The following is a 12,550-nucleotide window of genomic DNA, read 5'->3' as shown; positions in this document are numbered from 1 at the left end:
TGGATTTACTGACTCTTACATTCCGTTTGAAATGAAGACCACATTAATGAAGCTGCTGTTAGAAAAGCCAGTGATCTCAATGTGGCTTCACATTAAAGATATAAATGCAGACTCCCAACCCCTAAAGATGATACTCTGCACTTTAACCTGACAGTCATTTCAGCTCTTATTTCCTCCATTACAGGCCTCACACACACACAAACAAATCATGACATGTTCTGCCATGTTAACTTCTGTAAAAATGGCTCATCTCAGCTGAAATGTTGAGTTGTTGGCCTTGAACGCATGTTTACTCGACTTTTGTGACTGTTTCTCACTGAGAATAACATGTTAATATGTACAAGATACACCCCTCTCTCTCTCTTTCTCTCTCTCTCTCTCTCTCTCTCTCTCTCTATCTCTCTCTCTTTCTCTCTCTCTCTCTGCTCTTTCTGATTGGCACTGCAATGGTCAAGCACTCAGAAACAATATGAAATTGTAATTTCAGCCAAGCCTGTGGGGTTTAGGGATGCTATGCTTCATGGTAAAGTAATACATAATGCATCAAATAACAACACATCATGTATTAATTAATACGTTTAGGCCAGAAGGCCCCTTTAACGTCTTAGAGTTCTTAGATGCTGAGTGTGCAGGGTTCAGGGTAAAGGAGAGGAATTAGTTGCTTGTGTTTGGTCAGTGCAAAGTTGAGTTGCTGCTCCTCAGTGTTTGTGTACTTGTTTGACTCCTGCTGGTGTTTGAAGACTTATGAAGATGTTTTACTTTCTGCCCCCCCCCACCTCCCCACAATCTTCTCCTTCTCAGAACTGATCGACGGTACTCCCACCCTGAAGATAAACCACGGCTCAGGCACTCTGGTCCTGCAGTTGCCGGGCAACGTGAATGTGGCGGACAGACGGTGGCACAGACTGGACGTGAGAAGCAACAGCAAGGTGGGTGTGTGTGTGTGGGTAGCAGCAGGGTTTCCCGCCAAACCCCACACCTTCCCTCCCCACACTCACCCCACTACATAATCTAACCTTTCACCTGCATCCCTCCGGCCCAGCACCCCACACTCTCTGTGTCTTTCGCTAACATTTAGTTTCTGGCCTGAAGTTCAGCACTTTTATAAACTGCTTTGAAATAAAACTGGTTTGTATTGGTGTGCAGGATCTTTGTGTGTGTGTGTTTGTGTGTGTGAGAGAGAGTGAGAGATGGGTGCTGATATGCACTGAAAATCTGCCAGAGCAATTGTCATAGAGCACATGGAAAAACATTTTAAGCAGTGTCTCCTTCAGCAGCATCGTCTCCGTCAGCAAAACTGCAGTGGTCTGTGCCACGCTGGAGAAGACCACCCGAGGGCCTCTTACCAAATTACAATTTATAATATTCACTTTCCAGTGCACATAGCATTCTAGCAGCCCACCAGCTACTTGTGGAATATTGCAGATTCTTGCCACTGTCTGTTTGACATGCCTTGAGTTTAATTGTACTGTGGCTTGTCCCGTCCAACAGATAGATGTTTGAGAGAACGACTGCATTGTGCCAAATTCACCATGTCTCTGATTGCATTTTTAAAATGAATGAAAAGCATGTCACTGTCCATAAAAAAGTGGGTTCTTTTTTTTCAGTTCCTTTGTTTCTTCATCATGTGAAATGTCATTCTAGAGATATTAGAGATATTCATATTTCTGGACAATGATTATAGCCTGGTGGTGAATCATTGTCTTTTAGGAGTGGAAAGAAGCTGAACATCCTCAGGTTGAGTGCTGACATTGTAGCTATAAAAGGGGCTTAGAAGTTCTTCACTGAAGAGCAGACAGGATGGAAAGTGAATGAGCCTTTTGTCAAGTGCAAATTGAAACTTCATCCTTAAGTTAAGTGTTGTGGTATATACACTGAGCATGTGTGATGCTTTCCTTAGGATGTGCGTTTTACTCTGGACCGCTGCACAGGAGCCACAGTTATGGAGATGGAGGGTGTAGGCAGCTGGTTGACCACTGAGGACCACACTTCCTGTGAAGTGACAGGGGTCACTCCAAACCTAGACAGGTAAGAAAAATGACTGCGTCATTTTCAGTCTCAGGTTGTATTCATCTGAATAAAATAAGTGATATATATTTATTTATTTATTTGTTTTTGTAATTTGGTGTAATTTACTTGTTCAGAAAACAACAAAGTGATTTGAAGTAAAAAAATAGTTTTTTAAATGAATCCCTCTGCTGAGAAAGTACAGTGGGTGCATCTCATTCACGCGGTTGCCTGAGGTGTGTGGGGGTGGCCAGTGATTTGCGTTTGGCAGGGACTTCGTTTTGTAGCTGCCCTGGAGGAGCATGTGGTGCAGTACCTTGCTCAAGGGCATGAAGACAGTGCCCCAGCATGAAAGCTGAGAACCCGAGAGCTCTCTTATCGCTGCATTTTAAACAGCAACCCTTTTGCGGGTGGTGCACATTAGCGATTTCCCGCGTGATGTGGCTGATCAATGAAGTATTTAATGTTTCCTTGTAAACTATCGATGCGATGGCATATCGATTTCCTGATAATCACATTAGGGATTAGGGTTAAAAGGTTGAGTGATTGATTGAGTGCATCCACAGATGAGAAGGAGCACTCTATAACCACCAATCAATCCAGTGCTGTTTTCAGTGGGTATTAATGCTCATTGAGTGGACCCGCTGATTAACTGTTGGACAGCCACTTTAATTCAGTCTGATCTGTCCACAGGCATCTGAACGTGACCCAGGTACTTCAACTGGGAGGGGTCAATGAGAACGTGCCCTACATCTACCCCCAGCTCCAGCACAAGCACTTCACCGGCTGCATCCGCAACCTCGTCGTTGACAGCAAGGTGAAGGCTCCACACAAAACACAGCAGCGTTTTAAATAAGCACGGTCAAACTCTTGACACTAGATTATACTGTAAATTTCAACTTGTGGAGTAGTAGCTTGGTCGTTATGAAGAAGCACAAAGAGGCTCAGTTTGTAGCTCAATCTGTATTCACTACACAAGACCTATTATATTGATTAAGTGCTGGTCTTCCCAGTAAGTTTATGAAAGGGCCATAAAATATTGTTCCTAATGTGTGTGCATGCTAAAGTACAAATTTGAAAAGTTTAGCTTGAGCAACAATACAAAAGTCTTTCCTGCTTTTGTTCCATTGACTAAATTAAGTGCAATCTCAAAGGTAATAAACATGAAATTGCACTTTACAAAGATGCATTTTGCTTAGTAGAGATGTTGAATAAAACAAACAAACAAACAAAAAAACAGTACTCAAATGCTGCACATAGCAGCATCTTCGAAAAGCTATTTGTCTGAGAATGGCAGTACAATCTGTTTTATGTATGGTTGCAGCTTTTAGTTGCTTTGTAATATTCAACACTTGCTTATTCAACCCTTACAGGCTTTCATAGATAAACAGAGGAACTAAAACACACACGTCCAGTGTCAGTGCTGCTGATGTACCTCAAATGAATCATGTAGTATTTATGCTCTAAAAGAAAGTTCTTTATTGTGCTGAGCTTCCACATCTCGGGATGAGTTTGGAGAGAATTTGAAAGTGTCCTGTGTGTACAGTAGTGCAGCAGATTATCATTAGCTGAGTGGGTATATGATTTAAAGTGCTGGTTAAAATTTGTTTGAGCGCAAATATACTCACACAGTAACTGCATTAATTTGCATTACATTACATTCGCACACATTTGAAGAAATATTCTTATTTTATTTATTACAAGTGTTAAAAATTAATAGTGTTAATAAAAAACAAGATCCAAGTTTCCATTATCTTCCAAAACTAAAAACTGTTGTGTATTTGCAGTTTCCTCTCCCATACAACATTATTGAAGCCTTTTTTACAGATAAAAAGATGGGCTTAACTATATTCATTTACTGTCAGCGCTGCTGCTGTACCTCATATGGCTCATAAAATATTTATATGCTAAATTTCCCGTCTGAGGACTGAGCTTCCACACCTTGGGCCGGTTGTGGGGTGGACATTAATAGGTCATCAGTGCCAAATAACACTTATGCAGCCCTGCTGTAAAGTCTAGCTGCAGGCGGCTGGGTTGGCTACGGTGGACGGGTTTTTGTGCTGCTTTTCGTGACTCAGTGGTTCCGGATGCTAACGGTCCTTGACGCTAAAACACTCCTCCACTGGCCTGCAGTACCAACAACCCACTACATGCAACATTCATGCTCCATACATGGAAACAGAGGCGTGGAAATATTCAGCGCATTTACTGAAGCGTGAGACCAGCTGGAGCATGGGACAGGTCAAACGCCCAGGCTGTGGGTGAGAGGATGGGGATGGGACACTGAATTTAACGGTTTCTGTTTGTGAATCTCCTCTTTTCCATTTCTTCTTCAGTAGCCCTTTTCTATGGGTCCTATGTGTTGTAAACTCTACAGGGACCTCTCTTTCTCATCATCCCATTGCACTTTTACAGAACTTTTAAAGCAATTAAATGTACTGTAGTCGTACGTGGAAGTAGAATCATACTAAAAGAAATCGGAATTTAAACACGAGCATTATTTTGAAATTTTTTAACATCTATAATAACATTTGAAATGAGATTATTCTATCCCCCACCCCCAAAAATACATTCATTCATTCATTTTCTGTAACCGCTTTATCCAGTTCAGGGTGGATGGTGGGTCCGGAGCCTACCTAGAATCCCTGGGCACACGGCAGGAACCCACACTGTACAGGTTGCCAGTCCATTACAGGACACCACACTCACATGGACACCTTTGAATAAACAATCCACCTACCAGCATGTGTTTTTGAATTGTGGGTGGAAACTGAAGCACCCAAAGGAAACCTACGCAGACACAGGAAGAACACCTCAAATTCTTCACAGTGACCCGAGGCAGAGTTTCAACAACCCCAGGGCTTGGGAGCTGTGGTACAGCTGCATTACCTGTTGCAGCACTGTGTCACCTGGAATGTTGAATGTGAGAATGGACTGGCACACTGTCCACGCTGAGTTCCTGCTTCACTCCCAAATATTTTTCTTAGGCTCCACAATCCTGATAAGGATGTGATTAAAGAAGATAAATAAATTAATAATAAAATATATGCTCAATATTGAACATGTGTTAGATTTTATACAGTTAAAAACATTAAATTAATGTATAAATTTAACTGGCATTTAAATTTAGGCATGATTGAAATTTGAATTATATTTTATCCCTATTTCCCTATTTTTTGTGAACAATTACACATATTTTCCTAATATTTTGATGTCACAAAAGTGAAAGGGACTGAATTAGATGTCTATTAAATGAGCCACCCCCTATTGCTCAGGTCTATTATGTCTATGAAAGGTTCCTTACCCCTGTGATACACCTATAAGCACATGACTCTCTTCAGCAGTGCACACACTCACTCACTTCAGCAGAGTTTCACTTCTGGATGGGACAGAATCCACGCTGTGCTCAGACTCAGAGCTCTGCAGCGTTTGTGTTTATGAGACACAGACGCAGATGAACAGGGAGCCCCCTCATAAAAGCAGAGATTGGACATCTTAATCGCCGTGTGGGATGCACCGCCGTGAAGGGAACCGAAGGCCTCAAGGTTCTTTTGTCCTTTCATTGTGGCCCTGCAAGCCGGCTCTTTAATGTGCCTGCAGCTCTGCCGCTGCTGCCCACCACTGCGGTCATTTCCAGGAGGCAGACTGCATAATGGGCAGCTCGTAAACAGATTGAAGGGCACTTACTCAAATACCTTTCTTCTTCTCAAGGCCAGGCTGCGCTTGCCACTTTAAATCACACTGTTGCACGTCATTGCTGTCTCAATATCTTTGTTCCTTTCTTCCTTCAAAGACTATCTCATGTTTGTCACTGTCAGAAAAATTAGATCCAGGTAAAAAAGAGGTAAACATATACTTAAAGGTCCTCAAAGATACAACATGAGTTTTAATTGAGGAATTCAAGAAGATTCAAAAGGTGTATGTTGCAAATGTAAAATAAGAAAAAAAGCAATAAATGCATATTTTGAAAAGATAATTGATTATTTTGAAGTAGTCTAATATCTTTACAAATATATATTTCATGTATTTCTTTCCCAACGTATAGCTTTTCCTTTATTCTTTAAATTTTGTTTTCAGATTTTCCTGTTGTGTGTCAAACATTTGGTATAAAAAGTCAAGATTATAGATTGCCTTATTAAATCAATCATAAACCAAACAATTTAGTAAACAAGCATTTCAGTAACCATTAAGTCATTAAGTAAGGCTAATCTGTTTGCGTATTTATCTCATCTAATGTCATCAAAAGTGATGTATGACATGGCTAATTTATATATGGATATTAAATGATTAAAATCATTAATCACAATCTCATTCTTTGTATACTTTAGTTTTAGTGCTGTGTCTGAAAAATATTTGTGATTTTTAAAAGCCATGGAGGGGAGCTGGAGGGGTACAGTTGTAGTGGTAGTGTAACTGGCCTACACTTCTACTGCAGTTTGGGGAAAATATGTTTATTTATTAAAACAATGTATTAAACATTTATTTACGGTAACCCGTTAGACCTTGAGTCCAGGTTTACATTGTTTGGATCAGCATTCACAACGTATAGTACTGTTTTTTTCTGACAGCGCTAGGACAGATCAGTATCTGTTAGGTATGGAAGCCTGTTATTGCCACATAAAATAATTATTAGAAAGGCACCCATTTTTATTTTTTCTTAATATGCAAGTTGCTGTCTCAATAATGAGATTCTATCTCATTATTTTGAGATAGTAAGTCAATATTTTGAGATACTAATTCAAAATATTGTGATGATGTCTCATTATTTTGAGATAATAAGTAAATATATTGAGATAGTATCTCCATATTTTGGGATACTAAGTTAATATATTGTGATAATGTCTCATTATTTTGAGATAATAAGTAAATATATTGAGATAGGGTCTCATTATTTTTAGATACTAAGTCAATATATTATGTTAATATCTCATTATTTTGAGATAATAAGTCAATATATTGAGATAGTAACTCATTATTTTGAGATCTCAAAATATTGACTCATTATCTAAAATAAAGAGATGATTTCTCAAAATAATGAGATAGTATCACAATATATTGACTTAGTATCTCAACAATAATGATAAAGTATCTCGAAATATTGAGATAGCAACTTGCAAATGAATGAAACATAAAAATTGGTGACTTTTTAAAAATGATTTTTTTCCATAGTTAGGGTACCATTTCAGTTACAATATTTTCTTTCTTTATGTCTTCCCTTTTGAACATCGCTGCGAAACCAACAACTTTTTTGTTTCTTTCTTCCTCAGTTGTATGATCTGGGCTCTCCAGCTGATTCCTCAGGCAGTAGTCCTGGCTGTCTGATGACGGACAGCAGCTGCGTGAACATGGGCTTTCCCTCCTGTGGCACCAGGGGCCGTTGCCACGGCGAATGGGGCTCTTTTAGCTGCCAGTGCATTGCCGGGTACAGCGGGCATCAGTGTGAACGGGGTAAGGGGATCCCACCGACTCAAACACTGGCACACATGCCACCTAAGCAGAGCAGCAGCGAAGGTTGGCATGATATTAAATCTCCAATATTGAGAGATGCTGGTGAATGGATGTGTAAATCTATGAGGAAACATGAGTACGTCTGTGAATGTCAGCAGAAGGCCTTTTTTTACCGTAGGAGTCAATACAGTGGCTTTGAATGTGCCGTGTGTAGGAGGAGAAAGTGTTAGCAGCCAACACAGCGCTTTCGCAGAAACACAAATCTGGCACTGATCTGACAAATTTTGAACGGTTTTGAGCCATTACACTAGGTTTCTGTTTATGTAACACCCAGAACACATCTTCTCAGAAAACAACATGAAGCATGCTCCAATTCCTGAACTTTGCTCAGGTTCAAACATTTGGAATCACTAACAAATGCTGAGATTGAGTTCAGCAAGAACTGCAGTTACAGAAGTCTTAATCTGTAGTTGAACACACATAAAGTCCACTTACTGTGCAGGTACATGTTTCAGACTCTCATTCATCTGTTGTGAAATGTATAAGTCCCCTTTACTACATTCATCGTTAGCCAGGGCCATTTTAATTGTGTTGAATCCTATGAAGTTTGATAAAGTACAGCATCTAATCAGAATGCTTTTAAACATTTTTGTCATCAGCAATCAATGTGCGTTTGTGTGTGTGATCGACAGAGGTGCCGGAGTATTCTTTTGACGGTCGGAGTCATGTTCATTATCAGCTCTCGGGTCCACTCCCAGCCAGACACATGCAGGTTCAGGTTCTGATCCGAACCCGGAAACACAGCAGCTCCATCCTCAGCCTTCTGTCAGCACAACAGAATGAATACGTCAGACTAGAGGTGAGGAATCACTATATTAATACATTCCATACCTCCAGGTTTAAGTCACATGCCTCTCCTTCTCACCCTCTCTTTTTTCAGTCGCTCTCGCTGTCTTTCTGTTTGTCTGTCTTTTTATATCTACATTCTCTTCCTCACTTTCAATCCCTCCCTCTCCGACTCCCTGAAAACTATCATTTTTCTCCTGACCTCATATCTGCTGTGCTTATTGTTGGGGGAACTATTGTTTTTCATGCCTCCCCAAGTGTGTTAAGCGTCTACGTTTATTCTTTCTTTGTCTTTCAAACTCACTCTGTATTTTAGCTCTTCGTTCGAGTCAGTGCATGATGTTTCACGCTGGCTCTTTATGTTGAACTGGTGTTTTAACTGATGGTCTGCTGCTAGTGTCATTGTAGTATTTTTAAAGAAGTGTTTATTGGAGAAATAGAATGATTATTTGCTCCTCAGCAGTGGTACATCTGCTGGACTCACAAACATCGGAACAGCCTGTGTGTGTGTGTGGGGTGGTGGGGTGTTGGGTGTTTAATCACAGACATTAGTATGCCTTTCTCTGAATGAGTTTTTTTACCTGCAGAATTCGTGCCGAACCCTAGCTCCGAGGCCTGCGTGTTTTGCCAGATTTTGTTTTTGCTTTTCCAAACACCTGTCTCAAGATGATGTGTTTGGATTACTGATTGCCACTTTTTCTGTCTCTGTCTCTGTATCTGTTTATTTCTCTCACTTCCTACTTCTCAGTCTCCCTCTTGCCTTCCTTCATTTCATATGTTTTCTCCGCTTTGACTGTTTTTATCCCATTTTATCTTCACCTCTTTTTTCATATCTCGCTGTTTACTGTTTTTCACCTTTTTGCTTTCCTTCTCTCCCTTCTTTGTCCCTTTAATTTCTCCACTTTTTCGCATTCCTTCTCCCTTGCTATGTACTATTCCCTTGCCTTTTGCTCTCTCTCTCTCTGTCTGTCTGTCTGTCTGCCTGTCTCTCTCCCTCTTATTCTTTCTCTGACTTATGTAAATCTGTGTTGATTTATTTGTGGGATGCATTAGGATTGTCTTTCCGGCAGGCAGTGAGATATCATATATTCTCTCCAGTGGCAGGCTACAGATTTCATTACCGCTCCACAATGTGACTCATGTGAGGCTCCTCCGTCTCCTTTTTCTCTTTTATTAAGCATCCTGCCGCGATGGTGCAGACGATAGTGCTCTCATCATAAATGCAGAAAGGGCTCTCTCTCCTACTGCTCCGCTGTCAATTACCCCAGCAACTCTGCTAATTGATGTGATGTGCCGCTGCCTATTTAGCGTTCACTGATCTATTGGATTAAACCACAGAGCCTCAGCAGGTAATTCCAGCAAGGTGCTGTAGCATTAGTCATCCCTCAATCAAGATGAGACAAAACAAAAAAAAACTGGGTGTGTTCTTGTTGACGCTGATGGGGCACGCTGGGACTCGAAGTGTGAGTATTGAAATCGTGTTTGATTCTGAGTCTCCAGCCTTAAAGATGGATGAGTGTTGGGAAATGTGCCTGAGTTTGGGCCTTGCCTATGAGCCCAAACCACCTTTTGTTGTTTGTTACTGTTTGTTGTTGCTTGCTCGCTGCATATTTTGGGGCAAGCTGGGCCAGAGCAACTGCTTGGAAGACATGTATTATTGAGAATATTGACACACCTTGTCTGGTCCTGAAATTTTCCCGAAAATGTGTGTTTTTGTGTAATTTGAAGAGAAGTACTGCAAACATTTGATGTTTTATTTACTGCTAACTGCTATCTAAAACAATCTTGGCACAGACCTTACAAGCTACTTGACTATAGTGGTGAAAACAAGAGTTGTTTTTAGATATGTTGCTTCCTGTGGTGTAAGACCATAAATAGTTCAGCATGTTTTTTTTTTTCATCGTTGAACATGAAACAGAATTGCTAATTTCATTAAAACCAAAATAATTTAAAATTTCTAGATTTTGACAGTTTGTTGTAAACCTACCTACTTTCTGCGCTGAAACATACAGAATCTGGGGGAAAAAATCGTTCAAAACTGTCTTTATTGGTGGGTGACACAGTGGCGCAGCAGGTAGTGTCGCAGTCACACAACTTCAGGGTCCTAGGGTCACCCTGACTGTCTGTGAGGAGTGTGGTGTGTTCTCTCTGTGTCTGCATGGGTTTCCTCCGGGTGACTGTCTGTGAGGAGTGTGGTGTGTTCTCTCTGTGTCTGCGTGGGTTTCCTCCGGGTGACTGTCTGTGAGGAGTGTGGTGTGTTCTCTCTGTGTCTGCGTAGGTTTCCTCCGGGTGACTGTCTGTGAGGAGTGTGGTGTGTTCTCCCTGTGTCTGTGTGGGTTTTCTCCGGGTGACTGTCTGTGAGGAGTGTGGTGTGTTCTCCCTGTGTCTGCGTGGGTTTCCTCCGGGTGACTGTCTGTGAGGAGTGTGGTGTGTTCTCTCTGTGTCTGCGTGGGTTTCCTCCGGGTGACTGTCTGTGAGGAGTGTGGTGTGTTCTCCCTGTGTCTGCGTGGGTTTCCTCCGGGTGACTGTCTGTGAGGAGTGTGGCGTGTTCTCCCTGTTTCTGTGTGGGTTTCCTCCAGGTGGCGCCCCCTCCAGGTTGTGTTCCTGCCTTGCGCCCAGTTATTCCAGGTAGGTTTCGGACCCACTGCGACCCTGAACTGGATAAGCGGTTACAGATAATGAATGAATTAATTAATTAATGAATGTCTATATTCGATAATTATTGTATTTTGTTTGGAAAGTAAGAAACTAATGGTGAATATGAGTATTTTTGTAAATATAATCAAGCAAAAAGTAAAAGATCAAATGGATTGAGCTCATCTCAGAAATCAAACAGATGGTATTCAAAGTGTATACAAGAGCTTTCATATCTAATGCACAGCAGCAGAATAGAAATTTCCACAAGCCACTGATGTATAGTCCAGGGGTCTCATTACATCCCTGCACCTGTTGTTATGATGACCCCCACCCCCTCTCTGTTTCACCTGTGGTGCACACCTCTATTTCTAGCTGCTCCGTACAGGGAGGCTACAGAGCCTGTACCTCAGGGGGCTGGGGTTAGCTTGTGCTGCATGGTAGGAATGTTCCAGATGAGACCCCGCCACCCAGGGTGAGAAAGCAACCAAAAGCCACTTCATCTTTAATTGGTGGGAAAATCAGGACCATCATGAATGTGCGGTGAGCCTGGTAAAATGCCTTCATGCTGAGGGCTAAATATAATATATACTAATGCTGTAATTAATAGTGCATTATCAGACCTTGAAGCTGGATCCCCCGCACTGCAAACAGAGCCTGGAGGAAGGATGACATACTTGTTTGTGTGTGTTTTCTCAGGGTTCCTCTAGTAGACTAGTAAAGGCAAGCCATATGCAAGAGAGTGGGAAGAGGTGAGGAGTTCAGCGAGGTCTGTCTTGTTTATTTTTACAGTGGCCACGACCTATCATTACTTTGTTTTATTTTAATGCAAGACTACCTAAATGCCTCCAGGCTCTGCCGCGTTGTTTGACTCTGGTGCTCACGTCATAACAAAAAGGCTGGGATTTTAAATGCAGGAGGCTAAATTATGCTCGCTGGGAGTCGTGCAGCGGGCTTGTGAAACGGAAATGAAGGTTGAGCTGCACTTAAATAGATGCCCTGCTAATACACACACACTCGTGCTCACACTCATACTGTACACATCACCGCACACGCGGTCACACACCTTATTTCTCTCCTTAGCAAATCACTTTTTTTTTATTTTGTTTGTCATAAAAATGGAGATAAAACTAGAAGGAAGTCTGAAGGGTAAACTCCTGTTGAAATAGTTTGAAAGGATGTGCTTAATACAAGAAATGGTTGAGGCTTGGTGGTTTTATCCACGGTTTAGTCATAACTTAAAGCATAGTTTTTAACCCTTAGAAGTCCATGGTGTCCCTCGCTAAGATAATTATGTGTCATTTTTGTAATTAAACAAAGAGAAACTAGGCAAGCCTACGTTAGCCATTAGCCATATAGCCATTGTCACAGAGGTGTTTCTGGATTTTCAAATATAAGGGGAAGCCCAAAATACATCCCCTTGTCATTGGAAGGTTTGGAGAAGCTTTGCTGCTTCATATCAATGTCTTTGTTTACAACAATAACAAGTAATAATCTATAAAATGTGTTTGTTACTTGTTTCCAAAACCAAGCACCTTAACATTTTATCAACGAAGCAATCTACACTTGATAAAGGAACAGGGCATCGCTGGGAACTAGCTATTTATTACTGATT

At 41.2% G+C, this 12,550-nt stretch overlaps 1 protein-coding gene across 1 annotated transcript in view; it reads left to right on the top strand.

The window, feature by feature from the left end:
• Window positions 1-12,550, top strand: part of LOC136678457 (neural-cadherin-like) — a 176,267-nt gene that overhangs the window by 136,590 nt on the left and 27,127 nt on the right. The window contains exons 24-28 of the mRNA XM_066656510.1: window positions 802-929; window positions 1,901-2,028; window positions 2,701-2,824; window positions 7,275-7,455; window positions 8,148-8,314. Of these exons, the coding sequence (XP_066512607.1) occupies window positions 802-929; window positions 1,901-2,028; window positions 2,701-2,824; window positions 7,275-7,455; window positions 8,148-8,314 (728 nt within the window). The remainder of the gene's footprint in view (window positions 1-801; window positions 930-1,900; window positions 2,029-2,700; window positions 2,825-7,274; window positions 7,456-8,147; window positions 8,315-12,550) is intronic.

The sequence above is a fragment of the Hoplias malabaricus genome, chromosome Y (assembly GCF_029633855.1).
Source record: "Hoplias malabaricus isolate fHopMal1 chromosome Y, fHopMal1.hap1, whole genome shotgun sequence".
NCBI lineage: Eukaryota > Metazoa > Chordata > Actinopteri > Characiformes > Erythrinidae > Hoplias > Hoplias malabaricus.
Note: the sequence above shows the minus strand (reverse complement) of the source record. Positions and strands in the feature narration are given on the sequence as shown.